General features: G+C 36.1%; 1 protein-coding gene across 1 annotated transcript in view; it reads right to left on the reverse strand.

Moving 5' to 3' along the window:
* LOC103710253 overlaps nt 1-22,080 on the reverse strand; it is a 28,699-nt gene extending 6,619 nt beyond the window's left edge. Inside the window, exons 1-10 of the mRNA XM_008795913.4 lie at nt 21,740-22,080; nt 21,063-21,127; nt 19,713-19,811; nt 16,060-16,192; nt 14,929-14,988; nt 12,268-12,327; nt 10,592-10,714; nt 9,712-9,783; nt 3,537-3,674; nt 476-631 (exon numbers count right to left, since the gene is read on the reverse strand). Coding sequence (XP_008794135.2) covers nt 476-631; nt 3,537-3,674; nt 9,712-9,783; nt 10,592-10,714; nt 12,268-12,327; nt 14,929-14,988; nt 16,060-16,192; nt 19,713-19,811; nt 21,063-21,127; nt 21,740-21,964 — 1,131 coding nt within the window. The 5' untranslated portion in view covers nt 21,965-22,080. The remainder of the gene's footprint in view (nt 1-475; nt 632-3,536; nt 3,675-9,711; nt 9,784-10,591; nt 10,715-12,267; nt 12,328-14,928; nt 14,989-16,059; nt 16,193-19,712; nt 19,812-21,062; nt 21,128-21,739) is intronic.
* Nucleotides 22,081-22,383: the final 303 nt, after the last annotated feature.

The raw sequence follows: 22,383 nt of genomic DNA on the forward strand, positions 1-22,383 counted from the left end.
ATAGGAGGAGGAGAAGAGTTCTCCAAGTTCCACATAACAGAGTTTTTTTTTTTAATGCGATCTTTGTTTTTTACGATTTTCCTTTTTCCCTTGGTTCTCTTTTTATTTTCTTTGTGATCTGTTTTCATTAGTAATCTGTTATTTTTTTCTGATCTCTATCATAGTACTAGCACTAGATAATTTGTATCAGAATATTGCTAGCATATTGCTTGACGAACAACGCACCCATGGCCCGCCCACCTTCCGGTTTAAAATCCAAGCTCAGCCACTGTAAGTACATATGGTCTATGGATGGATTGCTTGCACTTAATGCTTAATTTTATAAGCATGCAAGAAGGCAATGAGCCTAGATCATGCTGCCTGACATCCTCATCTGCTTCAAAGCTTATAATTTCTTAGATAACAATGTGCAAATCAGGCAGTAGTAAAATGCACATGACCTCAGACCAGAGGTAAGCCTGAAATACAACCATACCTTGTCTTGGCGCCATTTTGCTTCCCATTGTGCATCCAGTATTTTGTCTGCGATTTCTCTTTGGGCATTTAGAAGGGTTGTCATCTCTAATAACTTCCTTGGATCTTTCATATCCTCCTCAGTCCATGAAGATGCATTTAGTGGAAGGTCCAATTCCTGGAAAAGCTCCATATCAAAATTTCAAAGATTTAACCTGGGATCTAAATATTAAATTGTGCATCCATGTAGAAGTGCATGCGACCTATATTAACATATTAAATGATTAATTTTATCATGATCAAAGCCATCCCCTTCATGCAGCATCAACTTTAATAACCTTTCATATTCCCTACTTTTCACATCGCAAATGCATTATGTTGGATGCATCCTTCAAAAGCAAAATCCAACAATAATAAAATCAGAGTACATAGTTTCACAGTTTGGTTTCTTCACAATTGGCAGCCACCAAACCTCAATGTTCCACCTTTTCCATTTAAGCCTGGGACTACCATTAGCAGGGTTCAAGATATAAGAATGATGAACCAAAAAAAACAAGGTCAATAAAATTATTTGAAAAATTCAGGGGAAAAAGTTAGCTGCCATGAAATATTTGAAAAAGCAATCTTGACAAGTGCTTTGCACTTCTTAAATGAAAGAATATATAAAGCTGAACGTGAAATATAAACAGAAGAAATTAATATTTGTAAATGGCAAGCTAGATAGCCTGCAATAAAAAATAAGGTAGACACATAGTACATCCAATTCATGGCACAACGTGCAGTTTACAACTATTGCCCATTTTTCTTCAATGCATCATAGTAAAAATATACAATCGCTTTGTGTATATTTGTCTTCACTGAAGAAATCTGTCAAACACTAATCAGACATGTAGCACTTCTGATCCTTAGCCTTAACCTATCATGTCATCATAGGCTCCTGGTTGCAGGGTTTCCAAAAGCATTCACTCAGGCATGAAGGAGAAAAAAAGAAGTGGAGAGTTTAATCAAAGGTTTGAGGTAGAATAAAAGATGAAAGAATATAATCTAAGGAGAGAGAGAATGTTTTATTTTTGGGGCAGATTCATCCCCTAGTGCTTTCTCTCTCTTGTGCTATATTTTCCCCACTGTTCTCTCTTTATTTTACTTATTTCTGGTTTTTCTAGTATTCACTTTAATGTACTAGATAGCAACAGCTATTTTCTTTATTTACACATGCAATCTGATATGAATGCCACTTACATAGTTGACAATATTGACAAAGCTAGAACTTAAAATCCTGTATTTTGTAAAAAACTGAATAATTGCCTGAAATTTTAATTTTGGGTCAACATGAATTTTCTTAGCCTCAAAATCCTAAAAACATTCTTCCTAACGCTAGCTCCTATTTCTAAACTTTAGCAGGTCTATCATCCCAATTGCCAATAACCATGATTTCTTTCCAATTTTGTCCTGTCATTAGGTTCAAAAGCAAGCGACCTATTCATCCCAAACCTAGTTCCCTTCCTCCACCAATTTGTAGCAGGCCATTCCCAGTTGGTTCTAAACCAATGCAAGTTTGAGTTTGCATGAAGCTGCAGCTCACCGAAGGTGGCAATCTTCCTACACATCTGCTGCATGGAATGTATAATTCCATCTCCAAGAATTGTATGAACTACTACATGTTTTCCTACCAAGGATAATACAAGATTTTTCAAGTTGATTATATAGTTAATAACATATTAAGGAAATTTTGGTTTTTAAAAGTTAAGGGAAGTCAGCATTCTAGATACCTAAATTTCATGGTTTTCACATAAAGTGCTGTTTAGTCACAGTTCTGCCATAGACTGATTGAGATTATCATCTAACTTTTTTGAAAGAAAATAAGATAAAATAAATAAATCAAATATGTTCAAAGAAAATAGAATGCCAGAAACTGCATGCCTCATAGAAATTTGAGAAGTAATGGATGATCTATGAACATTAAAATACAAAAGAAAGATCAAGCTGCATCTGACTGTCCTACTAAAGCAGGGCCTAAGAACTTTGCATCACTATAACAAAGTGAAGAATTAATAACATATTAAGGAAACTTCGGTTTTTAAAAGTTAAGGGAAGTCAGCATTCTAGATACCTAAATTTCATGGTTTTCACATAAAGTGCTGTTTAGTCACAGTTCTGCCATAGACTGATTGAGATTATCATCTAACTTTTTTGAAAGAAAATAAGATAAAATAAATAAATCAAATATGTTCAAAGAAAATAGAATGCCAGAAACTGCATGCCTCATAGAAATTTGAGAAGTAATGGATGATCTATGAACATTAAAATACAAAAGAAAGATCAAGCTGCATCTGACTGTCCTACTAAAGCAGGGCCTAAGAACTTTGCATCACTATAACAAAGTGAAGAATTAATAACATATTAAGGAAACTTTGGTTTTTAAAAGTTAAGGGAACTCAGCATTCTAGATACCTAAATCTCATGGTTTTCACATAAAGTGCTGTTTAGTGATAGTTCTGCCATAGATTGATCGAGGTTATCATCTAACTTTGTTGAAAGAAAATAAGATAAAATAAATAAATCAAATATGTTCAAAGAAAATAGAATGCCAGAAACTACATGCCTCATAGAAATTTGAGAAGTAATGGATGATCTATGAACATTAAAATACAAAAGAAAGATCAAGCTGCATCTGACTGTCCTACTAAAGCAGGGCCTAAGAACTTTGCATCACTATAACAAATAGAAGAATTAATAACATATTACGGAAACTTTGGTTTTTAAAAGTTAAGGGAAGTCAGCATTCTAGATACCTAAATCTCATGGTTTTCACATAAAGTGCTGTTTAGTGACAGTTCTGCCATAGACAGATCAAGGTTATCATCTAACTTTGTTGAAAGAAAATAAGATAAAATAAATAAATCAAATATGTTCAAAGAAAATAGAATGCCAAGAAATTGCATGCCTCATAGAAATTTGAAAAGTAATGGATGATCTCTGAACATTAAAATACAAAAGAAAGATCAAACTGCATCTGACTGTCCTACAAAAGCAGGGCCTAGGAACTTAGCATCACTATAACAAATAGAAGATCTAATTCTTACCCCCCAATTATGAGGTCGAGGTGGGACATCAAGCTTCATTACTTCTCCCTCTAGCTCTTTCTTTGCCTTGTAAAAGGGAATGTTTTTCACGATAACTGGATCATCCCTTGCACGGATTGGATCTAAAGAGATGAGGGCCTGTAAGATTTTAATTTAAAAAAAAAAAAAAAAAACTCAGATACGGAGTCATTCCCATAATTGGACAATTCGACATTGTTGTGTACGTTTCTTAAGAACATTAAAACCTCATTCAAACAGCAGTCAAGAAAATTTATATTGATTTGGCAGCACAAAAATATAAGGGGGAAAAAAAGAAATTAGAACAAAGAAAAGAATCTGTAAATAGAGGTGAACTTTCACTGCACACAATTCATCAATGAAAAAAAAAGAAATTAGAACAAAGAAAAGAATCTGTAAATATTCACTGCACACAATTCATCAATGAACCGGTTCAACTTAAAAGATTGGCCCTTCCTTCAAGTAGAACGTACACTTTCATGTATTATTTGAATTCAAAGATTAAAATAGAACCCGATGAACTGCCTGATATTATGAATATGAAAGATTCTTATTTTCACTCAGATGTATATAGATCCTTTGGCTTCTTGTTTAACAAGAGGAAAGATCTTTCTCCAGCAGATTTACTAGTAAGATTATTTGTTATGGGAGGGGTCTATGGATACATAGGAAAACCCACACCAAGGTCTGCCGAACCATACCAAGACTCATATCAGTTGGTGACCGATTCGGCACAATACAGGTCTGTAGCATGCCGTTCCAGGTGCACCAAAACAGGGGAGGGGAGAGGGAGAAGAGGGAAAAAGAGAGGGAAACAGATGGGAGGAAGGAGGAGAGGGAGGAAGAGAGCAACCAAGACCTTTGGACTCATTTGAGAGTCGAAGCAGCTTCGCAAGAGCTTTGCGACGACAAGGAGGCATCCGATAACAGAGAGGGCTCAAAGCAACCCTGAGGCTTCACAATCAGTGTCCAGATCAAGAGGGCATTCAAATCCAATGAGAGAAAGGGGCCAAGGCTTCGTGATGGGGATAGGGACCAAGAGAGAGAGAGAGGGGAGCTTACCTTGAGCAAGTGAGAGAGCCCTCAAAAGCTCTCGAGGATAGGAGGGGGGTCCTTTTACTCTAACCTAGCTTAGCGGGGGGGGGGGGGGGGGGGGGGGGGCGGGGGAGGGGACTTACCGATGACAACCAGCATCTGGCGGCATCAGTACCATCGGAGGCAGTGTCCGATGAGCGAGCAAACGAGAGAACCTCGAAGGCTCTCAAACCATCTAATGGGTGGGGAGTGGATGGATTTTATATACAAACCGATCTGAGTGACTAAACTGTCCCAAACCAGCAATACGGTTTGGTACAAGCCAAATCGTCTAGTTCGGGTTGGTTCAGCAATCACTGAACCATACTCAAACATAGTCACAATCACCATAATTTGATTCTAATTTTCTAGGTTTTTATATTTCACATGCATGCAAGCAAAATGTATGCACCCTCCCCCATACACACACTAATCTTCTGCACATGCATACATACTTATGGGATGTCTTCTGCAACAACAGTTCTCTCTCTTTACCTGGTCAATGGCATCTATCTAATTAAAGCATGCTCTTTACATTTCAGAATTTTAGTCTTAATACTTCAAATCTGATATTTATGCTCTTTAGCCTTAATCAAATTTTTAGGCTCTATTGAGCCTAACATTTCTGTCAAGAAAAAAAAGGAAACAAGTCGGACACTTATGATCCCAAAATTCAAAATTTCCTTATTTCTGATGACCTTATTTTGATCTCTCACTAGTCATTGACTTTCTTTGTTAGAATTTATATTAGTGCTATGATGCTTAAATCTTTTCATTACTTAACTTAGATCATTTATGCTTCACAATGAATCACCAGATTGATTGATTTTCGTCTTACAGCAGCATAAGGATCAATTTAAGGCTTGGGCTTTAGAGCAAAGTACGATAAAGTCCCCATCCCCCTTCCCCCAACCCCAACCGCCATCCCAAATGAAGGAGACAAAACAACATATTTTCCCTGAATATAGTAAATTAACAGAATCAAGAAGAGCTTATTCATGAAAAGCTCATCTTGATGAAGAAATCAATTCGTAGAAAGGGATATTTATGAAGTAATCCATTTTTTCAATTCTCACCAACACGTAGGACTAGTGATAGCTGCAAATATTGATTCGATGATGACTTCATTGTTAGTTCTAATAAATTGAGCTATCACATGCCAGTGAGTGCTGGCCAAGTGGTAGAATGGTATGTATCATGCTGTCTGATGCCATGCCAATGTTTGATACACAAGCATTGCACATGCCAAGCAACAAGATGCATCCCAGTGCCATGTTCTGGTAAGGCATTGGAGCGGTACATAGCATGTTGTATTGTCCATGCCAACTGGTACTTTTAACTATGGTTACATTGGCAAAAGCTTATTGGATCTTAACCACCATAGTAAGGTCCAAATTGTGTTTTAGAGCCCAAAAATATCTTGAAAATTCCAATCTACTCTACATTAGTGGTCAATAGTCGCAATTATTTTACAGAAGCAGAGTTGGAAGCTCTACAAAAAATATTATTACGAGAAAAAAACAATTAACATTTAAGTATTTAGCATATTTTATTGGACTAGTTTCTTGGATGTGGCAGAGTATGGAAGAGCATGTGAGACAGCACTAGCAGACAGCTCAATTTTATTCCTGACTCAATGTGAAACAGATAATTTGGTTCTCTATTGCCTTCCAAATAGTGGATGATTTAGAAGCAAATAAACTATCATATCTGATGGAAAATAAAAATTCAAGGGTCTCAAACTAGAGCTTTTGGATCAAAGAACATTGACGGTCGGTCTGATTTTTACTTTACTGATCTTGTTTTTACATATGCCACCAAAATTACACTACGAAAATTGGGAGCTCTAAATTTTTGCCTGTCAATTACCATTCAAATCAGTAGTTATCCCTCTTAATCACAATAATATTATTCAGTCTGACAGCCTGTGCAAAAAGTTTGGTTAAATCCCTAAATCATATTATCCACTATCACATGTCTCACCTTCTACTTACCGATGACAACCAGCATCTGGCGGCATCAGTACCATCGGAGGCAGTGTCCGATGAGCGAGCAAACGAGAGAACCTCGAAGGCTCTCAAACCATCTAATGGGTGGGGAGTGGATGGATTTTATATACAAACCGATCTGAGTGACTAAACTGTCCCAAACCAGCAATACGGTTTGGTACAAGCCAAATCGTCTAGTTCGGGTTGGTTCAGCAATCACTGAACCATACTCAAACATAGTCACAATCACCATAATTTGATTCTAATTTTCTAGGTTTTTATATTTCACATGCATGCAAGCAAAATGTATGCACCCTCCCCCATACACACACTAATCTTCTGCACATGCATACATACTTATGGGATGTCTTCTGCAACAACAGTTCTCTCTCTTTACCTGGTCAATGGCATCTATCTAATTAAAGCATGCTCTTTACATTTCAGAATTTTAGTCTTAATACTTCAAATCTGATATTTATGCTCTTTAGCCTTAATCAAATTTTTAGGCTCTATTGAGCCTAACATTTCTGTCAAGAAAAAAAAGGAAACAAGTCGGACACTTATGATCCCAAAATTCAAAATTTCCTTATTTCTGATGACCTTATTTTGATCTCTCACTAGTCATTGACTTTCTTTGTTAGAATTTATATTAGTGCTATGATGCTTAAATCTTTTCATTACTTAACTTAGATCATTTATGCTTCACAATGAATCACCAGATTGATTGATTTTCGTCTTACAGCAGCATAAGGATCAATTTAAGGCTTGGGCTTTAGAGCAAAGTACGATAAAGTCCCCATCCCCCTTCCCCCAACCCCAACCGCCATCCCAAATGAAGGAGACAAAACAACATATTTTCCCTGAATATAGTAAATTAACAGAATCAAGAAGAGCTTATTCATGAAAAGCTCATCTTGATGAAGAAATCAATTCGTAGAAAGGGATATTTATGAAGTAATCCATTTTTTCAATTCTCACCAACACGTAGGACTAGTGATAGCTGCAAATATTGATTCGATGATGACTTCATTGTTAGTTCTAATAAATTGAGCTATCACATGCCAGTGAGTGCTGGCCAAGTGGTAGAATGGTATGTATCATGCTGTCTGATGCCATGCCAATGTTTGATACACAAGCATTGCACATGCCAAGCAACAAGATGCATCCCAGTGCCATGTTCTGGTAAGGCATTGGAGCGGTACATAGCATGTTGTATTGTCCATGCCAACTGGTACTTTTAACTATGGTTACATTGGCAAAAGCTTATTGGATCTTAACCACCATAGTAAGGTCCAAATTGTGTTTTAGAGCCCAAAAATATCTTGAAAATTCCAATCTACTCTACATTAGTGGTCAATAGTCGCAATTATTTTACAGAAGCAGAGTTGGAAGCTCTACAAAAAATATTATTACGAGAAAAAAACAATTAACATTTAAGTATTTAGCATATTTTATTGGACTAGTTTCTTGGATGTGGCAGAGTATGGAAGAGCATGTGAGACAGCACTAGCAGACAGCTCAATTTTATTCCTGACTCAATGTGAAACAGATAATTTGGTTCTCTATTGCCTTCCAAATAGTGGATGATTTAGAAGCAAATAAACTATCATATCTGATGGAAAATAAAAATTCAAGGGTCTCAAACTAGAGCTTTTGGATCAAAGAACATTGACGATCGGTCTGATTTTTACTTTACTGATCTTGTTTTTACATATGCCACCAAAATTACACTACGAAAATTGGGAGCTCTAAATTTTTGCCTGTCAATTACCATTCAAATCAGTAGTTATCCCTCTTAATCACAATAATATTATTCAGTCTGACAGCCTGTGCAAAAAGTTTGGTTAAATCCCTAAATCATATTATCCACTATCACATGTCTCACCTTCTACTTCCTAAATCTCACTTATTAAAGGTTTTAAATTCTAATAACTCCTCCAAATCCCATTTGAATTAAAATATCTATTTATATAAGTAGGAAACATTGTCCTCTTGAAATTTTAAATCTAACTTGACAGGAAAGAAGATCCTATGAGTCATCAGCCACTCATCCTATGGAAGGGAGTACAAGGAAGAAAAAGATTTTTGTTTTTTTTTTGTGCGCTTAAGCCTTCCATAGACACTTCTGAAGCATATTTTTCATCAATATGTTCCTGATTTATTTAGCAGGAAAGAAGATCCTGGGGAGGGTCGGAGGGGGAGTGATTTTGTTAAAGCATCCCATAGATACTTGTGAAGCACAAGTTTCATCAATCCTTTTTTTCGGTGACAGTGTTAGACACCTCACTAGTCACATAGATTTGTTTAACATGCATTTATTTATTTTTACTTCTGAATAATTCAATTATTAAATGATAATTTGGACGGATGTAGGACGATAATAAGATAATCTCATGAATGCATTGGATCATTGTGATCAGATTGTTTCAAGTTTAATAATGACATATTTAATCAAATATAAATGAGCTCAGGTTGCTTTTGTCCTCCTTCAGCCCTGTTTATTACTGCACAAGAGTTATACTTTCTTTTAATCTACTTTATCCATAGTATATTTCCTTACTTTTCATTTTCTTATTTTCTGTTATTTTTTCCTTTTCCTAAAATAATCTACATGATTCTCTTTGAAAGAATATCTTAATAGAAAAATAAATGAGAAGTCAATTAATATATAGTTCATTATGTCTCTTTTTGGAAAAGGCTGGATGATTATGGTTATGGTTATGCATCTTTTTAAACAAGCAATGCATAGGAAATGGAGTTGCATTGACACCAAATAATATGCAAAAAAATTGTGTTCGGTGCTTATGGATAAATCTTAACTGCATACTTCATCTAAAGAATGTTTTAATGGCAAAAGCTTTCATCAAACACCAATATTAACAAATGATGTTCTAGTCAACTAAAACTCTCACCAATATCAGCAGTGGCAGAATGCACTATAGTTATTGTATGATGCTACAACTACCTCAAAGAAAAGAAGGGGGGAAGATGAAACAGTTTCTTGAAAATACATGGTTTTTGTATCAATAGACCAGCTTTGCCCTACACATTTCTGAAAGAGTATGTAAAATCCTCAAAAACAAATCGATACTCACATCTTGTAGGTGCTCCCAACCAGGTTTTCGCTTAGCAACCGCATCTCGGAGTTGATCATACCGCATAGATTCCTTACACGAGTGACCACAAATTAATAATGAAAACAAAAACTAAATGGAAAATTTTAAGTGGCCCTAAGATGTAAAATAGAAAAGAATTCCAAATGTAGATACATAACATATCGCTAAGTGGAAAACAGAAAATAAATATAGGACAGGAAAAAAAAAAGATAGTGTGCAACTTTTACCCCCTATATAGAGGTTATATGTATATTTGAAAAGAAAAATTTCAAAATCATGCTTACAACTTGCTAAGAATCTCCAAACAATCACGAGGCCGGTTAAATATTTACATAGATATAAGCATACTATAAGAGTTCCAAATAAAAATTATGTTATGTTATGAAAAGCAGGGTGCATTTGGCTTATTGTGAGTTTAGACACTGCTTTATTTAGCAGGCTGCATTATCGTAGAGCTAGATTTAAGCCCAAGAGTTTTTGGTTATATGTAATATAGAATCTTCCATTGGTCTCCTTTATTTATTTACTTTATTTATTGATTGATTTTTGTTTGATAGGCAACAAAAATGAGATCCCGAATAAGTGAGCCTTCAGTGAATTTGACAACCTTGTTCAATTTGGTGGTTTTATGTATCTTGAAAGATTGGATGATTCCACTTGCAATTAAGATCTAGCTCAAGCTAATTTTTGGTTTTATGCATATGTCAATATGTGAGTTAACCTCTAATTTGGTTTATGTAAGTTCAAATATGGCTTCTCATGTAACATGCACAAGGCTCGTAATCAAAAATGACGTCTAAAAGCCAATAAAAAAAAAAAAAGATGCATACTTGACCATATAAGAATGTAACAAACAAACCTTGTACGCCCACCAAATTTTCTGCTTGACATCATCATCATAGTTGAATCCTCCCAAAACTTGAGGCATGGTTATTAACCAGAAGGCTGCAATCTTGGGATCCCTCATGCTATGAACAATGTTCTGAGGAAGGAAAAAAATGATCAATGTTCAAAGGCTCCTACCTAAAGTAACTTCCTATGCGAAATTACAAACTATATTGCTTTTGTCTATATTCCTGCCCAGCTAACTCTCTAAACCTCTAAAGATCTCACTTATCCCATTCGGTGATATAACATGATAACCCAGATATTGGCTTATCATGGATTAGATTAAAGGATTAGAATTTTTAACTAGACAAGAAACTCAATATCTTGACAGAAATATAACAACCAAGGCATTGAAACATCAGCTGATAGAGTAAAAGTGGAAATAACCACCATCTTAATTTGATTTAATGTTTATGAAGTATAAAAATTTAAAAATAATAATAATACTACATAATTAACTGATTGATAATATCAAGCAAAATATTAATATTTAATAGGCTAATATCTTGAAATACGTTGGTTTATATTGTCTGAGCTAATAAGACATGACTTATTACAGACATCCTATTGTACCGATGGCCAAGAAAATAACCATGATGTCTATAGACCTGAACACAAATTTATGTGCATATTTTTCTGTAATATAAAAAACAAAGAATACTTTTCTCACTAGGTAATACCATAATGAAAAGTAGACACATTCTACAGGAGCAGCACAAGATCGCAACAAAAAAACATCATACTGTCTTCTATGCTAAACAGCCAACCAGTCTCAGTTTCTTTGTGTCTGATTTTGTTAGCAACCCTTTTAAAGGAAAAGGAGGCATACTGTATTAAAAACTACAGAGAAGTCAAACTTACAAGCTACCATAACAAGTTGCAGGAGGGATTATGTAAGAAAGAAGACATTAAATTATAATCTCATAACCAATAAGTTTGTTTGCCCTAAAGGTTAACTACAGGTGCTACATTCAAACTAAGAAAACAGATGAACGGTTTATAAGAAATTAAATAATATAAGCATGGCTTATGCAAACGTTGAGAAAAATACCACAAATACCGTCAGGTCATGTCTATAAGAAAGAAATGACAACTATGAGCGGCCATAGTTAAACTAATAAGCATGTTACAATTATGTGCCTACAACAAGGGCTCTTCCAAGATCCTGCCACTTGTCATAAGTGGCGCAGTGAAAGCTACTTGAAGCGCAGATGATACATGTAAATTAGTGAGATGAGAATAAGGTTGATCTCTAGATAGTAATTATGGATGAAGTTCTTAGAAATCCAAAGATCAATAAAACTAAAACAAAGCTATTGACTAATTTTAGTGGACGCAAAGATGGAAAAATGAAGTCCCACCCATAATGATGTCAATAAGTACTTTAAACAGAACAAAAGGACAGATAAAAGTGTTCAAAAATGAGACAGGAAAGGAGAATTGAAGAGGTTTTAATCATTAAAAGAAGTGTTTCCATTTGATGGGAATATCATTACAGAAATAAAATCCTCCATTTGGCTTTTCTATGGCAATGCTACTCAATGACTCAAGCTGCATTGGCAAATGAAGGAGAAGATTAAAACAAACTAAAGGAGGTGAAATTTTCGTTCATACAACTGGCAAAATAAAAGCTTCTGTGATACTTGCCTCATAGGGGTAATCCATCTTCCTCATAACATTATATGCTTTCCATGGAGGCTCCATGATCTGACAACATAACATGTGAACAATATGAGATAATCAAAATGCAAAATGTAAAAATATGTACCCGGCATGCTTCAGACTGTAACTTATGCACACGCACATGCACACCACACCAATACCCACACCCACAACCATGCCCCTGCCCACACACCCCTGCCCAATCATGTGCCACGCACATGTACATACATGCGTACACAGGTACGTACATACATACATACATACATGCATATATATATATATATATATATGCATGTATGTATGTATGTATATGTATATATGCACATGTACATACAAGCATATATATGTACCCAGCCTACTCATGCACACATCACAATCTTACACACGCATTAGCAGCTCATCTAGCAAAGATTTTTCTTTCTTTTCATTCCCTGAATGGCTCTTTTTAGCACAAGCAAACATCTATTCATGTATTCATGCATACTAAACAAGGATATTAAAATTAGTTGTAGCCACAGTGTTTATGTGCAGTAAACAGAAGAAATCAATGAAATTTTTATGGGAGCTCAACTACTAAGTGAAAACTCAGTACTATTGAAATGAAATTTTATTGTCGAGTCGAGGAAGGGGGCACATCATATGTGATGCAACTCTCAAATCCTAGACAGGAATTTACATTTGTTAAACCTAAACTTCATAGAATCCTAAGATGCCTTCAAATCAGTGCAAGTAGGGCTGTTGAAGGGCCCAGGATGGCCCTGTTAACTTGGGCCTTATTCGGGTTGGTTGGGCATAAAACATTTGAGCTTTGGACTGGGACGGAAAAAACTTTTGAGACCCAAAATTCTTTTGGACCCCACATGGGCTACTATTGGCCTGACCCAACCCAGCTTCAAACCAAATTAACTAGACATTGTTAGTACTAGACATTATATGTATGTATGTACAATATATTATCTATACATAAAAATTTCTTGGTTTTCATGACTCTAAAGCTATATAGTCATACAGTTATGTAAGAAATGTAAGAAAACCTGGAATAGATCCAGAGAAAACAAAAGCACAAAACAACCACATGACAAATTGACCAAGCCCTAACAAGCATAGACCATCCAAATATGATGAGAAAGGGGTTTAATCTACTAATTATTGCTACTAGCTTTTGGCCTTCTATAAGAGATAGCTGTAATTGGCACAGAGAATTTTTGGAGATTCTATCAACTCAATGGCCCTGGTGACATCTATCCCCCAGAAAATCTAACCTTCTCAACCACCATGTTGTTGCTGTACAGACTAAGGATCGAGACTATATCTTACCATGCCTTGAGTATGAATTATACATTAATATGATACAACAGCATAGCTTAGCCTTCTGCATGCCAACCATGACCCCCCAGCAGACCCAAAACCTGTTGGGACCGCAGACCCTTCCACTCTATCCCTCTCGACCTCTCTATTGTCCCAAATCTTCAAACCTAAATTAGGCTCCCTCTAGATCTTCAAACCTTGAGTTTGAGAGAAGCTCCGGCCTATTCAAAAATTACCAACCCAAGTTTAGGCTTGGTGAGGCATGCTTGAAGCAATTCACTCTGCACCTAGCTAGAAGTGCAATGGTGCCCGATCAAGCCTAGCCAATCATCAGCCGAAGATATGCAACTAATTTCCCTAGCAACTACAAAGTTTAAGTCAACAAAATGCAATGTAAAGGAGAAAAGAATAAAGCACACGATAAAAGCATATGATAAATACTTTGATTTTATCAAGGACCCAAAGAGAAGGGTGCTAGGATCATCTAAGGAAAATGTGCTTCCCATTGTTTTAAAAATCACTGCATGTTGCAATATACACGGATATGGTCCCTAGACAACACAGTATTCCCTATATACTGTATATGACCAACTTAGCATTATGTGACCACATAAATGGCCCACTCTCATGCGGAATTGTTGCAGTGTGAATTCAGGCAAATGGTTTGGACTGCAGGTATCACTGACAATTATTAATTTATTAATAATCTTAAAAATATTGCTATTAGGTATTAAGTAATAAGCAGTAACATTTACTGTGAGCTGCTACTGTTATTAAAGTTGATGTTATTATTTGTTGATGTATTTCAAGTATTTACTTACTTTTAACACGTTTCAAAAATACCAATTGCACATACACTGCATTTCCTTTACCACCTGCACACTGCAATGGCCTTTTAAAATACTGGTGGCTTGGGTCATGTGTCAAGTTTAAGAAATTACTTTATTTCTTTTAGCTAATTTGATGTTTCTCCATGGTCTGTCAGAGTTTTGAGTTATAAAGTTGTAGAATAGGTTTCTTAGGGCTCAAGTGGAGAACTATGCATAAAAGTACCAGTAATCATCAAGTATTTGGTTGGATTATGGCTTAGAAACTTGGAATTCATAAAGTCCAATTTCTTGTTTTTCCGCTTCTGTAAGTTTAATATTTTATCAAGATATCAGTATATGCATATTTACTGCATTTTCAACACGGATGTGGTCAACTTGTTCATGCTTCTAGCAAGCTCTGTCTAAGTATAGCTGCATTGAGTGAAATTCCACAGTAAAGATAAAAACCTCATATTCTGGCAGAATATGCATAAAACAACTAAAAACAACAAATTAATTTTATACTCACATCATCTGCAGAAATCCTAACTTGCAACCGATGTTTGCATTCTGGGCAACCCATTACACCCTGCAGAATGTAAACATAAGTATTCAAATATATGAATTAAAAGTTTATAACACGCAGAAACTAGCTCTGTTAGTCTCATATAAGCAAGACCAAGGCCTGCATAACATGAAGAACTATTAAATGCCTAATAACTAGGGATCGCAAATCTACTATTTTTCAGCTTGAACAATTACCACAAATTTACTAGATAACTTCTCCAAAAATAGACAAAGCATCAGTTTAAAAGCATGGACAAAGCATGGCTGCATTACATAAATCCAAAAATAGATAATTTTTCCGGCTACCATTTGTATGCTATAGGGTGGTACACATGAACTCAGAATTGATGGCACCAATTTAAGACCAGAAAATTGCACTTACAAGGCAAAAGTCTAATTGGGAGAATGAAAATGATCAGTGGGCAAGAGTTGTTTCATGGGTATGGATATGGTAACCATATGTGGCTTCCATATGTGATATGGTATGACTACTTTTCAGGGAATAAGAAGATGAATGAATAAGCCTGAATAAACATGTACATCAGCTAACTTTGCAGTTACCAGAACAAAATACTTCAGACAAAGAAAATGCTAACTTAAGACAACAGGGGAAAACAGTTATAAGATAAACTAAAAGTTCCTCACCGTTGCAAATACTGGTACCATAGAACGGTTTGATTGATATGCATACTCTACAACTATAAAATCAGCAGATAGGTCCAGTCGGTATGTAGTATAATACTACTCAGATCTTATAGGAAAGAAAGATCATCAAGTTTTAAGTATATCTTCCTACACTATAGGACAGAAATGCTAGGTTATATATCAAGATCAAATACCAATATCCATAAGCATAGTTCATATGACAATTGATGACCTATTTATTATCTACATGCACATAAAACATATATTTCCTACAAAAGTAGGCCGTAAACATAATAAATATAACATACCAATATCCATAAGCATAGATTACAATAATCTGAGATCATAACCAGAACCTACTCAATCACATACCAAATGCATCTTAAAAATAATAAGAATTAAAGTCTGTATCATTTAGATAGGAGTAGAAGAAATGCATGTATCTTACTGATCCATCACAGCTCGGACAATCTTTGGAGGGCAATGGTATGGAAAGATCGATAGTAGCAGGAAGGTGGACCAACTCAGCACAGTTCTCAACAATGGCTTCTGCAACGCACTCAGCAGTTGCTCTCTCTCCACTACAAGAATATGCCAAGAAAACCAAAACAAAATTTGCGACTAACTAGGATAAGTTGCATGCAGTTCAACAGATCTTTTAGATCTAAAATGAAGATTTATCACTCACATATTTTCCTAAAGATATCTGTCATAATTATAAAAAAAAATTTATCAAGCAAGGATAAAAAGCTTAAAAGCATAGCAAGCATTAATAGTTTGTTACAGATCATTGTAATAAAAGCTATAAGAACAAATCATTAGTCTTACTGCTTTTTCTTAAAAAGAAAAAGGAAGGGGAAAAGGCAAATTCATCCTCCAATCAAAGCAGATTGTTCAGATGTCACCAGTCTTATGAAACTGTTTTCCAAAAATGACTTGCATTCTTAAGTCTTAACATAGTAGTGTATGTCAACCTGTCCCACACCAGCAATGTGCTCATATTTTTGGGCTACTCGAATACCTCCCTCCATAAGTTGAATCTAAAAAGAATGCCTCCCCCACAACAGATACAACTTCATCTTATTGGTTTCCAAGTGGCTAGTTGTCAACTGCTCAACATTTTATAGTTCCAAAGGTTAATCAAAAACTTGGGACGTAAACTGTTTGTAAAAATGCAATATTAGGATCAAATTTACCACAAAATTCATTATACATGTTAAATGAAGGCCAATTTAATATTCAGTCAATTTCAATACATTAGATATCATATTTAACATCAAGAAAGGAAGATGGAGAAGGTAGCACAGGAAAGGTTCCATGATCAGCAGGAGGAATCTGTAGACTGAATCAGAGGGCCACAGAGGAGGTTTTAAGGTTAACAGACATGGCACTTTCTCAAAAGTGAGAAGTGAAGCTTGCATCAAGTACATGAAGAGTTCACAGACCATGACAAAAGAAGGTCAAGAATCTAACTGAAGGCATCATTAAAAAGTCTAAAAGGTTTAGTTTTGATGCTACAGTGTAGGAAAAATCAAAAGAGCTGCGAGATATTTTGGAGGCACGTAGAGTAGATGAGATTAAGTTTGCAGTTTTGCACCTCTCGAAGTATCATGATTCAAGTTCAAAGTGTCATCCAAAATATTGTTTAAGACAACATGTTTCAGTTTGCATTGACTATAATAAAAACTTGACATAAACTTGACAATATTTTAAGTTTGAATTGGTTTGATTTGCTTTTAACCCCTGAGATGTTAACATTTTGTCCAAAATGTATAGGTTCCAAACCAAAAAAAAAAAAAAAACTGACAAGGTCATCTGGAATGAACTAAAACCAAAACCGATATTATAGTATCTTTTTTCCTATTTTTTGGCATAGATGATCTCAAAATAAGACAGAGAGCTTCCAGGACAAATTACTTAGCAGGTTCAGTCAAGTAGGTATAATGTGTACTAACTCAAATTCAAGTGGACTATTTGCAGCTATGGAGACACTAATGACTAACCGCACAAAAAATTTAGTTCGCTGTCTAGTGATACTAGCAACACGTTCAAGTTTATTTGTAAATATGCAACATTTCTTGGACACTTCGTGCAATGTCACCAATTAGGGTGGACATCCACTACCTATCATGATTATTTATTTGTTTATTTTCTTTTTTTTTAAACCCAACAAGAGGCTTGATAATAGGATTGTCAACATCAAATTAGGGTGGTACAGGGCGTACCATACTGTACCGATTCAGTACCGGTATACGATACCGAGGACGTACCGACACTCAGTACATCGAATTGGCTCTCGTGCCAAATGTACCGACACAATAATAAGGTGACACCAGTTCGAGGCCCGATACCAAGCGGCATTACTTTGGTCAAAATAATAGTGAATTCCTTTATAATGGCCAAGACTCGCCCTCGTTTAATTAAAACTTGTCTATATGTAGAATCTTGGTAGGAATAATTTCACCAAGGAGTGGTATGGAGAATAATAGAAGTTACAACTTTGAGAATTCAAAGTAGATTATAGCAAATGAGGGAATAGGAAATGGGAAGCATTAATGAATTGAAAATCAGTTAACCGGAAGGTGGCTTTGAAGGTTAGGAAATGCAACCAAGGATGACATAAGCCTATGAAGAAAGGTGGAAGTAAGCGGCAAGTAAGTGCTTCATTATGTCTTCTCCTCATCTATACAAAACTGCTACTCATTCTGATAGCTCCATTCTTCTAGCCATCGCTAGCTGCTATCAATTACCGCAATTCAGCACAGAAAATAAACTTTCAAGAAGCATCAATCTTAGTCTAACATGTAATCGCTTCAGAACTTAGTGTTTTGGCCCTTATCTATGGAGTTTATGATGGCAACTTTTTAGAAAGAAGATATGCTAGGATTGTGATCTGGCTCAATTAAGTGGAGCAGAAGGGTCTAGAAGAAGCTCAGAATTGGCCATAGTTTTGTAAGTGGAAAGGAAGAAAAGTGAGACTCCAGAGAGCTAAATATATAGCTTTGTCCATTTGGGGTTGCCAACTTAAGCATTCTTCCAGGTGACTGAGAGGGATACATACATTTGAGTTGCATTGCAGGAGCAAAGATATGACAATTTGGTGTAGGACCACCAATAAGACTTTTGGACATTTGGTGGCCTCAAATTTGGAGGATAGAAAACTGCATTTCCGCTGCAAGGTACCAAAAATCCAAAGTTTGCTTGATCAGAACATCTTAGCCCAAGGCGATCTAAAAAATACATAACCAGGTCCATTGTCTGGTGAGAAGTTGATAACAATTATTCAAATCTTTTACAACACAGAACTATAAACTAGGTGTGGATTTGGAATTATTTTGGTACCAGATAAGCAAACCCACAATCTGCAAGGACCCACCTAGCTTGGAAAAGAGTAGGCATTGACAAGGAGAAAATGGAGTAGAACTTTTCCTTGTTCTAATTGGCAGTCATTTGCGAAGAAACGTTTGTGGTTTGACAAAGAGGTGAAATTATAGAAAGGTATAGATAGTTCTGTCATAATCTAGTCGACAGCTAGAGAAAAGGAATGTTGTTTAATAACTCAGGCTTGGTGCACTGGCAAGTCATTGGGTGGATTCATCCGCTACAAACAGGCCTCTAGATTAGGATATTTATTTTTACCGATGATACGCCAGGGGGTTCCACCCCCCGAACCCCCCGGTGTTCTTTAGGGTTCTATATTACCCTCATATAAGAGCACTCCCCCCCACCCCACCCCCAATAACTATTTCTTCAATTTCCAGATTCAAAATTATTGTTGCTCAAGAAGACAAATGACTAAAGTCATACCAGAATAGTTGACAGCATCACACTTGTTGTAGAATGATGAGAAGGTGTTGAGATGGATAAAAATATGTGCTGGTTGCAGAACAATACTAGAAATTATGTAAATCTACTAATTTAGATATTTGCCTGTAGTTCCTCAAATTGATATATGGAAAAAGTTCCTGAAACAAATAGTCATTTCATCTCAACTGTCAAAAATGTATGCAGAAATTTTGTATGATATATTTCTTTTCTAGACAAGTTTCATAACATTACCAGAAAAAAAAAAAAAAACTTCAATTACCGACATGACTCTACCTTTTTGGGCTATAATTTTTCACTCGATAATGCACCTTCCCTGTACCCTTGCACATGGTACATCGTAATGCTTGCCAACCATTGCATGTCCGACAATTCCTACAATATGATAAGGCAACTCCATGTGTAAGTCCACCTACAGTTCTATATAGAATGCATAAAGAACTAGTATATAGTCTGACCAGGGGAAAGAACTTTGTATTTATAAGTACAAGCAGATTCTGATATATTAGTACAAAAGTACTTTGCGTCTCTCTCTATTTCCTTCTCTCTCCCGAAGACAACGATGATCTCGGTGGCTTTGACCCCCTCTCTCTTTCTCCTCTCTCCGTCTCTCCTCCCTCTTCCCCCTCTCCCTAGTTCCAATATACATCAGGTTGGTACGATATGTACTGGTATTGTACCGAACCGATTGCAGACCAGTACGACCTTTGGTAACAGTTTGGTGAACCTTGATCACTACTTTGACAATGAAGGTCAAAAAATAAAGAATTACACTCCCAACATCTTAAAAAGGTATTGGCAACGAGGCATGAGCAAACATTCACTATATTATGGCGAATTTTACTTTACATTATTCTACGTTATTTTTGGATTAAAAATGTTAGTCCATGTTGGAGTCCAAACTCAATGAATCATGACCGTATCAATATATAGTGCATCATAGAATGCAATTTTCTCAGTAATATTATTTGAGGAAGACACTAACAGGTTACAGAATTCTGAATTACTCAAATAATTGCATGAACAAAAGAACAGATAGGAAATTGGTAAAAGCTGAAGCGCTAATGAGCCATGTTACACAAGTTTGGGAAGCACATGTTCATTCCATTCTCCTTAATTTTAAGAGAATTTATTATTGCATCTCAATACATAAATACATAACTAAGTAAATGTTATCGTGGTTTTCTTATTTGCAGCTAGTAGAAAAAGTTAATTCACATGAGCATAAATTACCAAATGTATTCCATCCTTACAGTTAATCATTCACATGCACCTTTTACTGCACCTTTAAAACCAAGCCAAGATTATCAAACTTTTTAAACTAACTGAAGTATAAAATTATACAACTTCTTTCTCTAGTAATGAATGCCTATGTTCAATTATTTTTCCAGTTTACGATTCCCCTTCTTGATATAATTTAAAAAAACATTATATTCTTAAAAACCACCAGCGCCACAACCATCAACTCATCATCAAATATCCACAAGCCATCCACAAAGTTATAAGAAGATCAAGAAAACACTAGTTCCCAAAATACCATAAACGCAATCATGAAATAAAGAATGACAACAAAAAGAAAATACTGATGAGACAGAGCATCAACAAGAAAGTCAAACTAAGCATTACCTCTGACAGATAACCTTCCTTCCCAACTCCAGGGCAATATCATAGGTCCCAAGAGTTGCAACCACCTGCAACCCAACCCATAAAAGAAATGACTATCCCTTGCGCTTTTTTTTTTCTTCGGTTGGGGTTGGGGGGGGGGGGGGGGGGGGGGGGGGGGGGGGGGGAGGAGGGGGAGCAAATAAACTACAAATCCGTCTTCTTTTTTTTCGCTAGGACAAATCCGCCTTTTTCAAGAACTCAAAAGAACATGATCAAGAACTCACAGATATTATGAAATTAATATTTTCTAGAATTAAAAGAACAAAATTTCCTATCAAGGACTCAAAAGAACGTTATTTCTGGTCGAGAAATCAAAGGATGCAATTACTCCTTCTCAAAAACTCTAAGATACTATAGAATTAGGGATTTTCAAGAAATAAAAGAACGAGAATCTCCCATCAAGAAGCCAGGAGGACACTATTTCCAATCAAGAACTCAAGGAACGTAATTAATTCTCATCAAGAACTCCAAAAACGTAAATATTAATCAATGACCAACAAAACAAAGATATTGTAGAATTAGGGTTTTTTAGAACTAAAAATAAACAAGATCAAGAACTCAAAAGTACCGTAATCTCCGATCAAGAACTCATAAAATGGAAAGGCGATTTCTGATCAAGAAAGAAAGAAGCAGCGTACGAAGATGGCTGAGAAGGAGAGGCGGGAGGCGAGCTCGGGGATGCCGAAGCCTCGAGGAGCGGAGCCGGCGATGTCGTAGGCGAGGGTGAACGGGGAAAGCACGACTTTGATGGGGAGCTCCAGTAGGTCGACGATCTGCTGCCCGTACCGAGCCGTGAAGACCTTGTAATACACATCCGCCTGCTGCTTCACCGCCTTCAAGAACCGCTCGGTGCCCCGAGCCATTCCTTCTCTCGCTCTTCCTCTTCGCGGCCGCCGGCCGCCCAAAAGCTGAGAGCGAGCGAGTGGGGGAGTGGGGTTTAAATCGAGGATAAGCCGCCGGATATATATGGATTCGGGGGTTCTTAAAGCCGTGGAGAGGAGGGGATATATACGGATTTCTTTTCTGTTGATCAGGACCGTTCAGCTCATGTAGGCACACCGAAATATGTAGAAACCCCAGACCCGGAAAGCGCACCACATAGCGACTTCGCTTACGAAGACACGCCGAAATATGAATCCGTGGCGATGCTTAACCATTTAATTTTTTTTATTTTATTTCAATCTACTACAAATAAAATTTTATTTGCTGTTTAATAAAATAATTAGATTCAAATCTAAACTTTTAATTTATTTAATAAATATATCAGATTCGAAAATGATAA

Source organism: Phoenix dactylifera, chromosome 9 (assembly GCF_009389715.1).
Source record: "Phoenix dactylifera cultivar Barhee BC4 chromosome 9, palm_55x_up_171113_PBpolish2nd_filt_p, whole genome shotgun sequence".
Taxonomy (NCBI): domain Eukaryota; kingdom Viridiplantae; phylum Streptophyta; class Magnoliopsida; order Arecales; family Arecaceae; genus Phoenix; species Phoenix dactylifera.